Source organism: Acartia tonsa, chromosome 13 (genome assembly GCF_053477335.1).
Source record: "Acartia tonsa isolate MP-2025a chromosome 13, ASM5347733v1, whole genome shotgun sequence".
Lineage (NCBI taxonomy): Eukaryota > Metazoa > Arthropoda > Copepoda > Calanoida > Acartiidae > Acartia > Acartia tonsa.
Genome location: NC_137272.1, coordinates 46,665,167 through 46,683,736, shown reverse-complemented (window position 1 = coordinate 46,683,736; position 18,570 = coordinate 46,665,167). Strand labels below are relative to the sequence as shown.

The 18,570-nt window shown below is 34.8% G+C and overlaps 1 protein-coding gene across 8 annotated transcripts in view; it reads right to left on the bottom strand.

Moving 5' to 3' along the window:
- Window positions 1–2,915: 2,915 nt before the first annotated feature.
- LOC145304735 (MFS-type transporter SLC18B1-like) overlaps window positions 2,916–18,570 on the bottom strand; it is a 43,044-nt gene continuing 27,389 nt past the window's right edge. For 4 of the 8 annotated variants that reach the window (XM_080146699.1, XM_080146691.1, XM_080146698.1 and 1 more), the window contains 9 exons: window positions 18,269–18,311; window positions 17,367–17,440; window positions 14,926–15,014; window positions 14,139–14,229; window positions 11,940–11,991; window positions 10,567–10,631; window positions 9,750–9,907; window positions 8,435–8,471; window positions 2,916–4,908 (listed from right to left, as the gene is read on the bottom strand). In XM_080146699.1, the coding sequence (XP_080002825.1) occupies window positions 4,837–4,908; window positions 8,435–8,471; window positions 9,750–9,907; window positions 10,567–10,631; window positions 11,940–11,991; window positions 14,139–14,229; window positions 14,926–15,014; window positions 17,367–17,440; window positions 18,269–18,311 (681 nt within the window). In that variant the 3' untranslated portion in view covers window positions 2,916–4,836. Of the gene's footprint in view, window positions 4,909–8,434; window positions 8,472–9,749; window positions 9,908–10,566; window positions 10,632–11,939; window positions 11,992–13,350; window positions 13,403–13,668; window positions 13,721–13,904; window positions 13,957–14,138; window positions 14,230–14,925; window positions 15,015–17,366; window positions 17,441–18,268; window positions 18,312–18,570 lie in introns of all 8 variants that reach the window. The other 4 variants (XM_080146696.1, XM_080146695.1, XM_080146694.1 and 1 more) reach the window with 4 other exon arrangements.

The following is an 18,570-nucleotide window of genomic DNA, read 5'->3' as shown; positions in this document are numbered from 1 at the left end:
TTTTAAAAACTTTGAAGTGCTTGTGGGTCATTTATTTGCATAAATCAACCACATTTTGGCTGGGGGTAAAAATTTTAACAAAATTTTGCCAGGGCGGGACGTTTTAAATTCTATATCATAATAATGTTTATTATAGAAAAAAAATATTCTTAGAAAAAAAATATAGAATGAAAAAAATGTTAGTTCGACTACCGTGCATAGGCCAAACTTTAAAAATCAGCTGAATAACTTAATAGAGGGATCTAAAGGTATGTGACAATAGCTGATAAATTTATATACCTCACCAATGATGATACATAAAATTACCCTTTCTCTAGATTACAATTAGTTGTTGAAACGTTTGATACTCAACTAATAAATCAACCTATGAAAGTCATCAAAGGTGTTAAGCCAACGAATAAGAAAACGTTTTTTATATAAAATTTTGGGGATCATTCTAATAAATATCCCAATGTTCAATAATATAATATGAACAGAAAATTATTCATTAAATCTAAGTTGGCGACTTATGCGCGGCTGCCAAACCTCTAAAAACACTTAATTGTTTTTGTGTATCTCACTTTTTAAAAGCAAAGCTTTCTATAATTAGGGTCGGTCCGTCCGTACGTCCGTCCGTAACGGATAGCTTTTTTCATTAATTTAGGCATGTTAGAATTGTCCTATCGATTTCAAACTTTGCATGGTGATTCCTTAAGTAGCTAGGTACGATTTGTAAAGCGTAGCAACTCTATAATCATTACATCATTACCAAAATGTCCGTACGTCCATTTTAAACATTTTGATTTTTTTTTACTTTTTTAACAACAAATTTTTATATGATCTAATCATCCGATTGATCTGATTTTGTGTATACTGATTTTTGGGACAACAAAGTACAATATTATAAGCGAAGCAACACTATATTTAAGTCCTAAAAATTTAAGTATGTCCTTAAAAATTATTATGAATCAAGCAGTTTTTCAACAAATTTACTTACAATTTTGCATCGACTCTTATACATTTATATTCTGATTATTAAGTTCTGACACTATACAAGCGTCCGTTTGTCCTACCGTTTCAGCGCTTCGCTTTTATGGATGTTGTCATCCTTGTTTTTGTGTATCTCACTTTTTAAACTTAGCTACCATGAAATATTTTTGCTCATATAACTTGAAATGCTCATAGATTATATTTTTATTTTTAGTTCTATAAAAAATTATAAATAAAGACCATTTTGTAAGAAGAGTAAAGGACAGACATACGAACGTACATATCTTGTAAATAGATTTGTTAAATAACCATTTTTTTTCAAAATTAATTTCATTGTTATTTTTAATCAATCTTTTATAAAAGAAGCTTTTTATATTGCCAATAAAAATGACGTCAAACTGGCATACCATTGTTCAATTAAAATGTATACTGGTCTGTCATTGGTAATTTAGTCCATGTATTGGACTATCATTGGTCATTTGTATTGTATGACGTCATTTTTTGTCTTGGCACTATAAATAGCTTCGTAATAAAAATGTATTATCCATCCATAATACAAATTTTCATTGTTCTCTAAATGTAACTATTCTATTCTAATTGTCAACAGTACTCTATTTTAATCAAATATATACAATCAAATATAAAATTATATACCCTCTATAAATAATTAAATAAATATATATCTTTTTTAAATGTTTTTATTAATTTATATGTACAAAACTTATACAAAAGTAACAGGATGTCTGTCTATACCAAAGGATCACTCTAGCCGCTGGACTGATAGGGCTCTCAAGTAGCTTTCATCCATAGGTTCTAGGAAGGTTTATAACTATTTTGGAGTAGGGTACCACCATCTAAGAGATAACTCACCCCCCCCCCCCCTAAAAAAATAAGGATCTCCCCCTTTGCCTCTAGGAGCATAGCCGCTAGTAAATAATAAAAAAACAACATAAAAACAGGATTTCTATATGTCTGTACAAAGAATCATGATTAACCGATATGGTTTTCCTTTACAATGTAGCTTCTCATAGGTTCTGGTAAGGTTTGTAACTATTTTTCCTTTACCCCTCAAAGATATCACCCCTCAAGTTCTTCTAGAGGCCTCTAGGGGCATAGGCACTTGTAAATAATAAAATTAAAAATCTTTTTCAAAGTTTTTATTAATCCATATGTACAAAATCACAGATACACAAATACGTCATGATAGATTAAATATTGAAGCTCTACAAGTGTCTCTAAAAATCAGCCATGTGACGTCATAAAAATGAGGTATTATCCATCTCTATTTTAGTTTTTTTTATAATGTCACATGGCTGATTTTTTAGACATTTTTTAAAACTTATTAAATATTACATTAAGTTTTACATATTTAGATTTCCAGGATTTTATGCCATAAATTGTTCAAATGATTTATTGTTTTAGATAATTTAGGACAATTTATAAAATAAACACTCTGTATTATAATAATCCTATCCTATTATATAAAGTAGTAAGTTTTTTTTAAAAAGCTTAAGATTTCAATATTTAAATAATTGATTGAGTTGACCTTCAAGAAAAGCTTTACATGTGTCAAGAGTTGATCTTAAGCAATTTAATTTGTAGATTTAAGACATGTGATTGATTAATGCCATTTTTCAATTTCAGGCCCTTGGAACTAATATTTTCTTATTTACAATGAAATAGTCTAAAGCCATCTAGGGACCAAAAAGTAAAAATACCCAATCAATAAGGTTGTTGTTAAAATTTTATGCTTCAGACACAAAAAACTTACTACTTAATATAATAGGATATTGTAATAAACAAAAAAAACACACAGTATAAGTCCAACAGTTTAAAAATTTTGAAATATGATGAATATTGGTATAATCAGTAATAATACAATAGTATAATCACAACTTAAGTAAAAAGGGGGGAATTTTTTGGCGCATTTTCCGTAAAGTTGTGTGTCAAATGCGCTTTTTAAGTCAAACTATTAATAATTTTGACCAAATTCATATTTATGAAATGTTCATAATTAAGAACAGTTTGACTTAATAAGCGCATTTGACTATACGCTAACAAAAAACTAACGGATAATGCCCAAAAAAATCACCCTTTTTAAAAAAAAGCTAATAAATAAATACTTTAATTTGCCTTTTTAATATGCTAAGCTGCACTTAATAATATAATGAAATGCCAATTTTAAATATTCTAAAAATGCAAGAATACGTTTTAGAAACAGCGTATAGTGCCCAATAAAAAATGACGCCATACATTACAAATGACCAATGATAGCCCAGTATACATTGTAATTGACCAATGGTAAATTGTATACTGTCCTATCATTGGTTATTTGTATTGTATGATGTCATCTTTTATTGGACATTATACGCTGTTTTAACGTTTTAGGCTCAAATAAAGTCAAAAAGCAAAAAAATCCGTCTAAGGCTTTGTTAAAGTCAAAAATACAATAATGACAACATTATATATTGGTAGATGGTTGTATTATAATTATTTTATACAGTAGTTTTAGGCATAATTTTTGGGTGGGTTTTCACAGTTTGAAAATGTCTCTTTTCAATCAGAAAGTTAAAGGGATAAGACAATGACCGATGAATTGATGTACATATCCAATGATGATACACAAAATTATCCCTTCTGTAGATTACAATTGGTGGTTGAAACGTTTGGACACGCTTGAATCAACCAACTAAAATTCATTAAAGTCCCCAAAGTTGAAAAGCCAACGAATAAGAAAACGTCATTATAAACTTTGGAGACTAGTGTAATAAACAGTCCATTGTCTCTTCCTTCCTGAGTTATTTTACATTAGTTTTTGTCATTTTTAGGTGTTTTTTTTTACAAGTTTTAAGCATGTCTTTTTTTAATGCCTAAACTGATTGATAGGTGGCGTTAGTGTTATTACGGAGAAGTGGTTTCCTCTCCCCCTCTTGTGCCATATTTCTATAACCGGTTCTAATCCAGATTGTATTAATCGGTTTCGAAGCCATACTGGAAATTGTCTATTTTTTAATGCTTAAATTGATTGATAGGTGGCGTTAGTGTTGTTGTTATTGAGAAGTGGTTTCCTCTCTCCCTCTCCCGCCATTTTCTTAGAACCTGTTCTAATCTAGCGGATATTAAACAGTTTCGACGCCATACTGGAAAATGTCTCTTTTTTTAATGTTTAAACTGATTGATAGGTGACAGTAGTGTCGTTACTAAGAAGTGGTTTAATCTCCCCTTCTCCCGCCATTTTCTTAGAACCGGTTCTAATCCAGCGGATATTAACCTGTTTCGAAGCCATACTGGAAATTGTCTCTTTTTTAATGCTTAAACCGGTTCTAATCCAGCGGATATTAATCAGTTTCGACGCCATACTGTAAATTGTCTCTTTTTTAATGCTTAAACTGATTGATAGGTGGTGGTATTATTGTTGTTACTGAGAAGTAGTTTCCTCTCCCCTTCTCCCGCCATTTTCTTAGAACCTCTTCTAATCCAGCGTGTATTATTCGGTTTTGACGCCATACTCGAAATTGTCTCTTTTTTAATGCTTAAACTGACTGATAGGTGGTGGTATTATTGTTGTTACTGAGAAGTGGTTTCCTCTCTCCCTCTCTCCCGCCATTTTCCTAGAACCGGTTCTAATCCATCGTGTATTAATCAGTTTCGAAGCCATACTGAAAATTGTCTGTTTTTCAATGCTTAAACTGATTGATAGGTGGCAGTATTATTGTTGTTACTGAGAAGTGGTTTCCGCTCTCCCTCTCCCGCCATTTTCCTAGAACCGGTTCTAATCCAGCTTGCATTAATCAGTTTCGACGCCATACTGGAAAATGTCTCTTTTTTAATGCTTAAACTGATTGATAGGTGGTGGTATTATTGTTGTTACTGAGAAGCGGTTTCCTCTCTCCCTCTCCCGCCATTTTCCGGGTCTTCTGTCCGGCATATACAACCATACTGAAATAAAATTGGTAGATTATTTATAGCACAACATTTCATAATGGTGTCGTAAGTAGCAGAAAACAATTTGCTAGCAGACGAAAAAGGTCATTTGAATGGGGGGCAGGTAGTTATCTGTATATACATAAATAATATAGATTTTTTACTAATCTACCCCCATCTCCCCCTAGGGTTTAATATCTCAGCCACCAGCCCCCCCCCCCCCCCGGGCCCCCCCTGTATGATTAACAAAGGGGATTCGTTTTGAACGATAGATTTAAAAAATTCTGATCATCAGGTGGTGGGTAAAGGGATGATTTACCCCCCCCCCAAAAAAAAAAAAAAAAAAATATTTTACCCATCCAAAATAAATAGGCTATTTGATTTAAAGATTACCCCTTTAATGAATTTGTTCCCTGTAATTTTTCATTTTCAATTTTTTACCACCTACCCCCGCCCCCTGAATAAAAAAGCTTGGACGTCCTCAACCCAACCCCAATCTCCCCACAACATTACTTTACTACCAAAGCTAAGGATTGAAATTCAATTAAGAAATAAAAACATAGAATATGGTTAAATGTTTGCAATTAGTGTTTCTACTACATATATATTATTTTATATAAAGGGGGGGGGGGGGAATGTGGTGACTCGTGCCACGACATACCAGCAATTTTATTTTGGGTGCTACTCCCTTAGTTTTAGAGATAATTGGGTGAAATCTTTTGGGCTGGGTCACTAATTACCCCAAGTTTTGGTATCTTTAAAAAAAAACAGCGGCGGGTCCCGCCGTCCACCGCCGTTTTCCGCCGCCGCCGCCAAAAAATTTTTTATTGCATTTCTCGCCGAATTAGGCAATTTGGAATCATTTGAGACCATTTTTATTGAAACAAAATCTTTTGAGGTAGATCAGTAAAAAAATATTTGAATAAAAAATGGCGGCGGTACCGCTGCTCCCGCCTTCCACCGCCGTTTTCCACCACCGCCACCAAAATTTTTTTTATTGCATTTCTCACCGAATTAGGCAATTTGGAATCATTTGAGACCATGTTATTTTTTTCAAAAATTTTTCGCCTTATAACCAACCCTGCGGGGGGACTTTTTTCAAATTCTCGTTTATCAAAATATATCTTAAATTCAGTGATTCTCCTGTGCTTTTAAAGATATTGAAACAAAATCTTTTGAGGTAGATCAGCAAAAAAATATTTGAATAAAAAATGGCGGCGGTACCACCGCTCCCGCCGTCCACCGCCATTTTCCGCCGCCCAGAGGACGGCTTGTAAGGGGAAAATTTTTGAAAAAAATAATATAGTCTCAAATGATTCCAAATTGCCTAATTCGGCGAGAAATGCAAAAAAAAAATTTTTTGGCGGCGGCGGAAAATGGCGGTGGAAGGCGGGAGCGGCGGTACCGCCGCCATTTTTTATTCAAATATTTTTTTACTGATCTACCTCAAAAGATTTTGTTTCAATAAAAATGGTCTCAAATGATTCCAAATTGCCTAATTCGGCGAGAAATGCAATAAAAAAATTTTTGGCGGCGGCGGCGGAAAACGGCGGTGGACGGCGGGACCCGCCGCTGTTTTTTTTGAAAGATACCAAAACGAGAATTTGAAAAAAATAACATGGTCTCAAATGATTCCAAATTGCCTAATTCGGCGAGAAATGCAAAAAAAAAATTTTTTTGGCGGCGGCGGAAAATGGCGGCGAACGGCGGGAGCGGTAGACCCGCCGCCGTTTTTTTGAAAGATACCAAAACTTGGGGTAATTAGTGACCCAGCCCAAAAGATTTCACCCAATTATCTCTAAAACTAAGGGAGTAGCACCCAAAATAAAATTGCTGGTATGTCGTGACACGAGTCACCACATTTCTCCCCCCCCCCCCCTTTAACAATTAGAAATTAAAATAAAAAAGCAAAGAAAGGTTTTCATTAACAAAATTAATCGTGTCTGTGTTTTAAAGAAAAATGCATCCAAAAATAAAATGAAAGTTAGAAAAAAGAACATCAAATTAAAAAACAGAAAGTTTAAGAAAAGTAACCATTAAAATAACAGAACTATATTAGCTGAACTAAAAATAATACATATATTTATCATGTTTATTGATTAAAGTATTTAATATTATGTGTTTATTTGTTAGATATTTGTGATTTTAACTATTTAAATTGATTGTTCCACTATTTACGTCATAATTATTAGCGCAGCTACTCTTTAACAAGATAATAACATACTCTCAATAATTCCTAAGTAATTATTTTAACAAACAAACAAATTAATCCGATTGATCTGATATTTGAATTACTGATTCTTAAGACGCTAAATTATAATGTTATAAGCGAAGAAACTCTATTATTAAGTCCTAAAACTGTAAGTATGTCCTTAAACATTATCCTGTATTTAGGCAGTTTTTCAACAAATTAACTTACAATTTTGATAGACTAGTCAGTGAACTTAAGAATAAGACAATGGACTATTAACTGATTTACATCCATATTAATGATAAAATAGAAATAAAGATTATTGGTCAAAAAGTTTAGTCACTACTATTTTTGAACAACCAACTACTAAAAATTCAATATGAGTACCCTAAGTTTTTAAGCCAACGAATATGATAGGTAACTTTGTTACAAAACTTTGCTGCGCTATTTTTGGAAACAATTGTCTATATGTTTCTAACTATTTAATGCATCTAAAAAGAAAATTAAGCACATGAATAGAGAAGCTCTATAAAGTGCCTTAAAAAAAGTGGATAAATTAAAAAGAAGCAGCATAAAATGCCTATATAAAAATGACGTTATACAATATAAATGACCAATAATAGGCCAGTATATGTTTGTATTGACCAATGCTAAAATATATACTGGCCCATCGTTTGTATTGTATGACGTCAATTTTATAGCTGCAACGTTTTTTTTTAAATTTATCCTTTTTTTCTAGGCACTACAAAGAGTTTTATTGATAGATTTTTAGAAGATGGACAAGACAATGGAAGAAAAAACTACATCTAAAAGCTAAATGTTACTCTAGGCCTCAAGGTTTCACTCATAGATTAAAAAATAAAGCAAATTAAAAAGAAATAGGACTATTTTTTTGGAGGGGAGGGGGGGGGGATTTAAAAAATTATGAAATAACAGAATCATTTTAGTAAGCACAGGTTATAGTTTAATAATGAAAACATATTACTTTAATTTTTTTTAATAAATAGTTATATTTATGGCATCGTATTATAGATTTCCGCGGAACAAAAGTTGTATAAATATTATGATTATTAATTTTACTATTCGTAGAAAATAGCCTACAATACTATACGCTACACGAATTTTTCATTATGGCTAGAAATTATTAGATGGTTTCGTAACCATTATTTTTTTTGTTGTAAAATAGCAAACTATAACTTAATATGAGTTGCTTATGATTTTTTGGGTAATTAGTAAAAATAATTTCTAAACCTGTACTTATAAATATATTTTTCTGTTATATATTTGGGTTTGATGCTTTATTTTTCAACCAATAAGAATGAAAACCTTGTAGGCTGCTAGGTTTCAAACCTTCATGCAGGGTGAGCTCCGTAGAGATCCACAAAGCCTTTTTTAAAAAGCATAATATTTAATAATTAATTTCATAAAAAATAAACACTTTTTTCATAGATTTTTTTAATATTAAAACTATAAAATGATGTCCTACTGGCCTGCTATTGGTAATTTAGTCTATGTTTACTGGCCTATCATTGGTCATTTGTATTGTATGACGTTATTTTATATATGCATTATAAAAAGCTTTATTATAAATTGATAAAAATCTTATGAACGATCGAAACAGCGATAAAATATTTAAAATTGGAAATAGACAAAAAATTAATTTATAAATTACTATTACGGTAGAAAAGCAACTCTACAGTCTTGACTATCGGTCAATATATAGCGCTCAAAGTGTATACGTGATATAAATCTTAAGGATCTTTATGGGATAAGACAATGGCCGATAAATTGATGTACATCCCCAATGATAATTGATAAATTTCCCCTTCTGCAGTATGTAATTAGAATTTGAAACGTTTGAACAACCAATCAAAATTTAATAATAGTCCCCAAAGTTGTTGAGCCTACGAATAAGAAAACGTTATTGGTAAATTTTGGGGACAAGTGTAATAAACAAGCCATTGTCCCCTCCTTCCCTGTATAAATCTAGTTTGCTTCAAAACCTTCTCTACTATTGAATATATTTATCTTTGTTTATTTTCTCGATTTTCATTCATAATAATTTATGGTGCTTTACCGTAAAGTGTCTATCGAGCATAGAAACCCCCCTTACTTTTAAAGTAAATTAAAAATATGAGGAGTGATTTAGTTTTTCTCCTATGCCTAAGGCCTGCAGGGGACCTAACCCTGCCGGATCCTTCAAACAAAATACCCCCCATTTATCATTTTCAATTTATTTGAAGCTTTTTATAGAGCAAAAACTATGACCCCATACTGGTCTACCATTGGTCAATTAAAATGTATGCTGGCATGCAATTGGTAATTTAGTCTATTTATTTGCCTATTATTGGTCATTTGTATTGAATGACGTCATATTTTTATGGGCATAATATAGAGCTTCATTTAATTCAAACTAGATAGGGGTTTACATGCTCAACTTGGCACCTTAGGGGGAAACCACAAATTATAATTAAAATAAATGTAACTATACGAACTGTCTCAAAAATCAGCCATGTGACGTCATACAAATGAGGGATTATCCATCTCTTGTTTAAGGGTTTTCTTTACCACTTCTACTCTAATCTCCTTCATTTTTATGACGTCACATGGCTGATTTTTGAGACACTTTGTAAAGTTAGAAATAAATAAAAATTCAAAAACATACCTGTAAGAAATAACAAGAACGATACCAAGACACTGCAGCGAAGCATTCAGCAGACAGCTCAGGTCCCAGCCCCACACTTCGTAGCTGCTGCCGCCGGCTAAGCTGCCGAAAAAGCTTCCCACTGATTCGGCGGTCATCCAAAGACAGGTCGCCATGGCCTGAAGTAAGTTAAATCATTTAATTTATCTATCTTTTAGCAAGCTGATGTCGCCGCCTAAAGTATCATACAATAAATAAAATAGTAAAGGTTTTTAGTCTGAAGCTTTAAATAACTAATGAGCCAATTGGATTTACGTATTTTAGTTAAGCTTCAAATAGGTCCAGTAATGGTTTTATGCTATTCTATTTTCAGATTTTAAGCATTGGAAGATTTAAAGCTATTTTTCTAATTCCTCTCTATCCCTTCCAATAGAAATCTCGTAGGTACTATGAGCTAATCCGTTAGTTTTTTTTTTAAGTCTTTAGAACCTAGGCGTGCATTAGGGGGGTGTAAAGGTATGTAAACACCCACCTAAGATTTGATTTTTATCCCCAAAAAGTGACAAAAAAATGAAATAACTTACGGTTGCTTTTTCCACAGATGCACTGCTAATTTTCTCCATTTCTAGACTCACAGACGGACCTACGGACGGACAGACAGACAAAGTGAATCATAGAGAAGCTTCGCTACTAAAAAAAAAGAAAAAAACTTACGGTTGCTTTTTCGACAGATTTTCTCCATTTCTAGACTCACTTACGGACCTACAGACGGACAGACAGACAGACAAAGTGAATCATAGAGAAGCTTCGCTGCTAAAAAAAAGAAAGAAAAACTTACGGTTGCTTTTTCAACAGATGCACTGTTAATTTTCTCCATTTCTAGGGTCAACAATGATAGGGTGCCTGAATATAATAAATCAAATTAATTGTGTAACTTAGGGATCTAAAGGGATAAGACAATGGCCAATAAATTGATGTACATCCCCTCTTTCAGCAGATGCACTGTTAATTTTCTCCATTTCAAGGGTCAACAATGATAGGGTGCCTGAAAAAAAATTAAATTAATTGTGTAACTTAAGGATCTAAAGGGATAAGACAATGGCCAATAAATTGATGTACATCCCCTCTTTCAGCAGATGCACTGTTAATTTTCTCCATTTCAAGGGTCAACAATGATAGGGTGCCTGAAAAAAAATTAAATTAATTGTGTAACTTAAGGATCTAAAGGGATAAGACAATGGCCAATAAATTGATGTACATCCCCTTCTTCAACAAATGCACAGTTAATTTTCTCCATTTCTAGGGTCAACAATGATAGGGTGCCTGAAGATAATTAAATTAATTGTGCAAATCAGGGATCTAAAGGGATAAGACAATGGCCAATAAATTGATGTACATCCCCTTTTTCAACAGATGCAATGTTAATTTTCTCCATTTCAAGGGTCAACAATGACAATGCCTAAAATTTAATTAAATTAATCAAAAAGAATTTTAGCACAGCTACTTTAGAAGGAGGGAGGGGTTAGGAGCTGTTTTATTACACTAGTCCCCAAAGTTTTAATAACGTATTCTTATGCTTTGGGTTAACAACTTTGGAGACTTGTATTAAATTTGGATTAATTGGTTCATTAAGTGGAGTGTTCAAGCGTTTCAACATCTAATACTAATCTGTAGAAGGGCTAATTTTGTGTATTATAATTGGATCTCTGGTTTCTCTATATCTCTGCGTCAGTCACTAAATCAGTATAAGGTACTTTAAAAGTCAATATTTTTCTTTGCATTTCGACTCAAAAATGATATTCTTTATTTGGCGAAAATTATATAGATATTCAATATGTTATTAGCTTTGTGTGCATGAAACAGCGTTTAGTGTCAAATAAAAATGACGTCATACAATACAAATGAACAATTATAGGCCAGTATACAATTTACCATTGGTCAATTACTATGTATACTAGCCTATCATTGGTGATTTGTATTGTATGACGTCATTTTTTATTGGATTTATACGATGTTTCTATGTGTTTAAGTTTATCTAATTAATACAAACAAAGTTAACCCTTCTGTAAATTAATATTAGGTCAAAACCTATAAAATTTCGTAGGCTAGCCTTACATAGATATAATTAAGCATGAAATTTTAGAGATTTGGCCCAATACTGTTCGAGAATAGGTTTATACCCAACGAATGAGATAAAGTGTAAATATTTACCTATGAAATTTGCAGACAAACCAACTCCATGCAGGCCCAAGCCAATGCCAATCTAGATTAGAAATAGGATTTTCTTATGAAATAGCGAGCTCTTATTAACTCCCCCCTTCCCTATATACTCTAAGGTGGGGGTAAAGGGGTGTACACCCCCTCAAACAATAATACCTAATTTTACCCGGATGAAGAAAAAAAATTATTACTTCCCTTTAAACATTTGAAAACCTTCATGTAAAAACAAATATTAGGAGCCGAACCCTGCCATAAGGCCACTGAATTCAGTACAACGACAAAGAAGTTAAACAACGATTCTTTTACCTGTATAAGGTCAGGGGTACCAGCTAGATAGAAAGGTCACAGTACAAATAAGAGAGATGGTACTACTATAGTATTTACCTGTATAAAATCAGGGGTACCAGCTAGATAGAAAGGTCACAGTACAAATAAGAGAGATGGTACTACTATAGTATTTACCTGTATAAAATCAGGGGTACCAGCTAGATAGAAAGGTCACAGTACAAATAAGAGAGATGGTACTACTATAGTATTTGCCTGTATAAGGTCAGGGGCACCAGCTAGATAGAAAGGACCCAGTACAAAGAAGAGAGATGGTACTACTATAGTATTTACCTGTATAAGGTCAGGGGTACAAGCTAGATAGAAAGGTCCCAGGACAAAGAAGAGAGATGGTACTACTATAGTATTTACCTGTATAAGGTCAGGGGTACCAGCTAGATAGAAAGGTCCCAGGACAAAGAAGAGAGATGGTACTACTATAGTATTTACCTGTATAAGGTCAGGGGTACAAGCTAGATAGAAAGGTCCCAGGACAAAGAAGAGAGATGGTATTACTCTATAGTATTTACCTGTATAAGATCAGGGGTACCAGCTAGATAGAAAGGACCCAGGACAAAGAAGAGAGATGGTATTACTCTATAGTATTTACCTGTATAAGGTCAGGGGTACCAGCTAGATAGAAAGGTCACAGTACAAATAAGAGAGATGGTACTACTATAGTATTTACCTGTATAAAATCAGGGGTACCAGCTAGATAGAAAGGTCACAGTACAAATAAGAGAGATGGTACTACTATAGTATTTACCTGTATAAAATCAGGGGTACCAGCTAGATAGAAAGGTCACAGTACAAATAAGAGAGATGGTACTACTATAGTATTTGCCTGTATAAGGTCAGGGGCACCAGCTAGATAGAAAGGACCCAGTACAAAGAAGAGAGATGGTACTACTATAGTATTTACCTGTATAAGGTCAGGGGTACAAGCTAGATAGAAAGGTCCCAGGACAAAGAAGAGAGATGGTACTACTATAGTATTTACCTGTATAAGGTCAGGGGTACCAGCTAGATAGAAAGGTCCCAGGACAAAGAAGAGAGATGGTACTACTATAGTATTTACCTGTATAAGGTCAGGGGTACCAGCTAGATAGAAAGGACCCAGGACAAAGAAGCGAGATGGTACTACTATAGTATTTACCTGTATAAGGTCAGGGGTACAAGCTAGATAGAAAGGTCCCAGGACAAAGAAGAGAGATGGTATTACTCTATAGTATTTACCTGTATAAGATCAGGGGTACCAGCTAGATAGAAAGGACCCAGGACAAAGAAGAGAGATGGTATTACTCTATAGTATTTACCTGTATAAGATCAGGGGTACCAGCTAGATAGAAAGGTCCCAGGACAAAGAAGAGAGATGGTATTACTCTATAGTATTTACCTGTATAAGATCAGGGGTACCAGCTAGATAGAAAGGTCCCAGGACAAAGAAGAGAGATGGTATTACTCTATAGTATTTACCTGTATAAGATCAGGGGTACCAGCTAGATAGAAAGGACCCAGGACAAAGAAGAGAGATGGTACTACTATAGTATTTACCTGTATAAGGTCAGGGGTACCAGCTAGATAGAAAGGTCCCAGTACAAAGAAGAGAGATGGTACTACTATAGTATTTACCTGTATAAGGTCAGGGGTACCAGCTAGATAGAAAGGTCCCAGTACAAAGAAGAGAGATGGTACTACTATAGTATTTACCTGTATAAGGTCAGGGGTACCAGCTAGATAGAAAGGTCCCAGGACAAAGAAGAGAGATGGTACTACTATAGTATTTACCTGTATAAGATCAGGGGTACCAGCTAGATAGAAAGGTCCCAGTACAAATAAGAGAGATGGTACTACTATAGTATTTACCTGTATAAGGTCAGGGGTACCAGCTAGGTAAAATGGACCCAGAACAAAGAAGGCAAGAGAAATGGTACTGCAGCCAAAAATCAGAAACAATCTAAAACAAAACAGTATCAATTCAAGCTAGCCTTATGACTTTTTGAGAAAAACAAGGTATACATTCTTAAACTTTTCCAACTTTTCAATATTCAACCTTGGAACCCCCCTTAGCTGTTTCAGGAAAATGTATCTGGGGGGTGTATATAGACCCCCTAGTTAAAAATGACATACTGACGGTCAGAAAAAGTGAACTATAGTGTAGATTTGATCTTTTGTAACATTAGATCATTTGTAGGATTAAACCTTTTGTATATTAGACCATATGTAGCATTAGATCTTTTGTAAATTAAATCATTTGTAGCAACGCCGTGTAGAGGGTTGTAGGGGGTGTATCCACCATCCTTAATTTATCCAGGGGGGTTGATACACTCCGTAAACTCCCCCTTCCTGCACGAATCTACATTCAACCTAATAAATTTACCTAGGCCAATCAAATTAGCATGATTCAACTTAATATATTTTTCAGTATGGCTTCGAAACCGATTAATATCTGCTGAATTCGAACCAGTTATCAGCCATACTGAAAAATTATGTATAATTACAAGCAAATTACCACGAATAAAAAAACAAAATCATAAATAAAATACCAGTTTTGTTAACCAAGGCCTTCGGCATCTCGGGTTAAAACATGGGTTTAATCTTTTAATAGTACATTTTACATATATCCGCGGAAAGCTGTCTAAATAACTTTTACCTGGGGCTAACAGTTTTATCCAGGAAAAGACCAATCATGGGCGACAAAATAGCATAGACCGCGCCGTCAATAATTAGGAACAGGGACGCCTGAACAAAAATAATCATTATAGAACACTGCATCTACGCTTCCTAGAGGCCACTAGGGGCACTTGAGGAGGGGGGAGGTGAATCATGGGTGACAAAATAGCATAGACTGCGCCGTCAATAATTAGGAACAGGGACGCCTGAACAAAAATAATCATTTATATAACACTGCATCTACCCCCCTCCCCCTCCCCCTAGAGGCCTCTAGGGGTACTTGAGGAGGGGGAACGAATAGACCAATCATGGGGGACAAAATAGCATAGACTCCGCCGTCAATAATTAGGAACAGGGAAGCCTGAACAAAAAAAATCATTTGTAAAACACTGCATCTAGAGGCCTCTAGGGGCACTTGAGGAGGGGGGAGGTGAATCATGGGAGACAAAATAGCATAGACTGCGCCGTCAATAATTAGGAACAGGGACGCCTAAACAAAAATAATCATTTATAAAACACAGCATCTACGCTCCCTAGAGGCCTCTAGGGGCACTTGAGGAGGGGGGAAGTGAATCATGGGCGACAAAATAGCGTAGACTGCGCCGTCAATAATTAGGAACAGGGACGCCCGAACAAAAATAATCATTTATAGAACACTGCATCTAGAGGCCTCTAGGGGCACTTGAGGAGGGGGGAGGTGAATCATGGGAGATAAAATAGCGTATACTGCGCCGTCAATAATTAAGAACAGGGACGCCTGAACAAAAATAATCATTTATAGAAAACTGCATCTACGCTCCCTAGAGGCCTCTAGGGGCACTTGAGGAGGGGGGAGGTGAGTCATGGGCGACAAAATAGCATAGACTGCGCCGTCAATAATTAGGAACAGGGACGCCTGAACAAAAATAATCATTTATAGAACACTGCATCTACGCTCCCTAGAGGCCTCTAGGGGCACTTAAGGAGGGGGGAGGTGAATCATGGGCGACAAAATAGCATAATCTGCGCCGTCAATAATTAGGTACAGGGACGCCGGAACAAAAATTATCATTTATAGAACACTGCATCTAGAGGCTTCTAGGGGCACTTGAGGAGGGGGGGGTGGTGAGTCATGGGAGACAAAGTAGAATAGACTGCGCCGTCAATAATTAGGAACAGGGATGCCTGAACAAAAATAATCATTTATAGACCACTGCATCTACGCTCCCTAGAGGCCTCTAGGGGCACTTAAGGAGGGGGGAGGTGAGCATGGGAGACAAAATAGCGTAGACTGCGCCGTCAATAATTAGGAACAGGGACGCCTGAACAAAAAATAATAGAACACTGCATCTACGATCCCTAGAGGCCTCTAGGGGCACTTGAGGAGGGGGGGGGGGAGGTGAATCATGGGCGACAAAATAGCATAGACTGCGCCGTCAATAATTAGGAACAGGGACGCCTGAACAAAAAATAATCATTTATAGAACACTTCATCTACGCCCTTCTAGAGGCCTCTAGGGGCACTTGAGGAGGGGGGGGGGGGTGAATCATGGGCGACAAAATAGCGTAGACTGCGCCGTCAATAATTAAAAACAGGGACGCCTGAACAAAAATAATCATTTATAGAACACTTCATCTACGCCCTTCTAGAGGCCTCTAGGGGCACTTGAGGAGGGGGGAGGTGAATCATGGGCGACAAAATAGCGTAGACTGCGCCGTCAATAATTAAGAACAGGGACGCCTGAACAAAAATAATCATTTATAGACCACTGCATCTACCCCTTCCCCCCCGTAGAGGCCTCTAGGGGCACTTGAGGAAGGGGGAGGTGAATCATTGGGGACAAAATAGCATAGACTGCGCCGTCAATAATTAGGAAAAGGGACGCCTAAATAAAAATGTAATTGGTCCCCAGAGTTTTACAATAATATTTTCTTTTTTGTTGGCTTATCAACTTTGGGGACTTTTATTGAATTTTGATTGGTTAGTTAATTAAATTGAGTGTCCAAACATTTCAACTACTAACTGTACTATACAGAAGGTATAATTTAGTGTATCATCACTGGGGATGAACATCAATGTATTGGCCATTGTCTTATCCCTTTAGATCCCTGAGAAATCGATTACATACATATGCCAACATAATCTGCTTTACAGACGAACAGACCTAACCTATTCATAGAATAGCTGTGCTACGAAAAATAAGAGATAAATGTATAAATGTATATACAGATAAATACCTCAGCCCCTTTTTCAAAGACCTTTTTCGTCTGCCAGCAAACTGCTTTCTGCTACTTAGCTGTGTTAAATTTCCCTTTACCAATGGTTGATTTTCAAAGACCCAATTGAGAGTCGGCATAAGGCCATTGCGATAGGGAAATACAGTTTTTTTTAATAATTTATCCCCTCTAGTGTTTTACTCTAATACTAAAAACCATAATCACCTTAAATCCAGATATATTGTAGTTGGATGATAGATAGGGCTCTAGTATGGGCTGATACCATTGACAAGACATCCCTAGATAGATAGAAAGAAAGATAGATAGATATCTAGATATCTAAATAGATAGTTATTGTAGTTGGATGATAGATAGGGCTCTAGTATAGGCTGATACCATTGACAAGACATCCCTAGATAGATAGATAGATAATTAAATATCTAGATAGATAGTTAGATAGTTAGATAGAGAGATATTTAGATATCAATATGGTTAGTTAGATAGATAGATAGGGCTCTAGTATAGGCTGATACCATTGACAAGACATCCCTAGATAGATAGATAGATAGATAGATAGATAGATAGATAGATAGATAGATAGATAGATATTTATATATATAGGTAGTTAGATAGAAATATTGTATTATATGATAATTAATTTTAGAAAGATGGAATGAAAAAAAGATAGAAAGATAGATAGTTAAATAACAAAAATTTCTAAGATAGGCTAGAAAAAGTATCATAATAAATTTTTACAAGCAAGGAAGACAACATCCATAAAACCGAAGGTCTGAAACAAACAAACATCAATATTTGTAAAATGCCAGAACTTTATTTTCCTAGCGGCTAGGAATCAGTATTCCAAATCAGATTAATCGGATTATTATGTCACATAAAAATTTGTTGTTAAAAAAATTAAAATGAACATGTTTATTACAGAGTTGCTATGCTTTCTAAATCGTACCTAACTACTACAGGAATCACCATGCAAAGTTAGAAATCGAAATGACAATTCTAACATGCTAAATTAATGAAAAAAGCAATTTATTCTAGACGGACGGACGTACCGATCTTAATTATAGAAAAGCTTCGCTTTCAAAAATAGTATGAAATATTAAAAGTATTACCTGTTAAGACGACAATCATCAAAGGCATTAAAACACCAGGAACCTAAAACATAGATATATTTAACGAATAAGAAAACGTTATTATAAGACTTTGGGGACTGTAATAAACAGCTCATTGTACCCTCTTTCTCTGCAAATTTTTTTTATTCTTTGGCTCAGAAACTTATAAGACTTTTATTAAATTTGATTGGTTGGTTCATTTAATTGAGTGTCCAAACGTTTCAACAACTAATTGTAATCTAGAGAAGTTGTAATTTTGTGTATCATTGTTGGTGATGTACATAAATTTATCGGCCATTTGT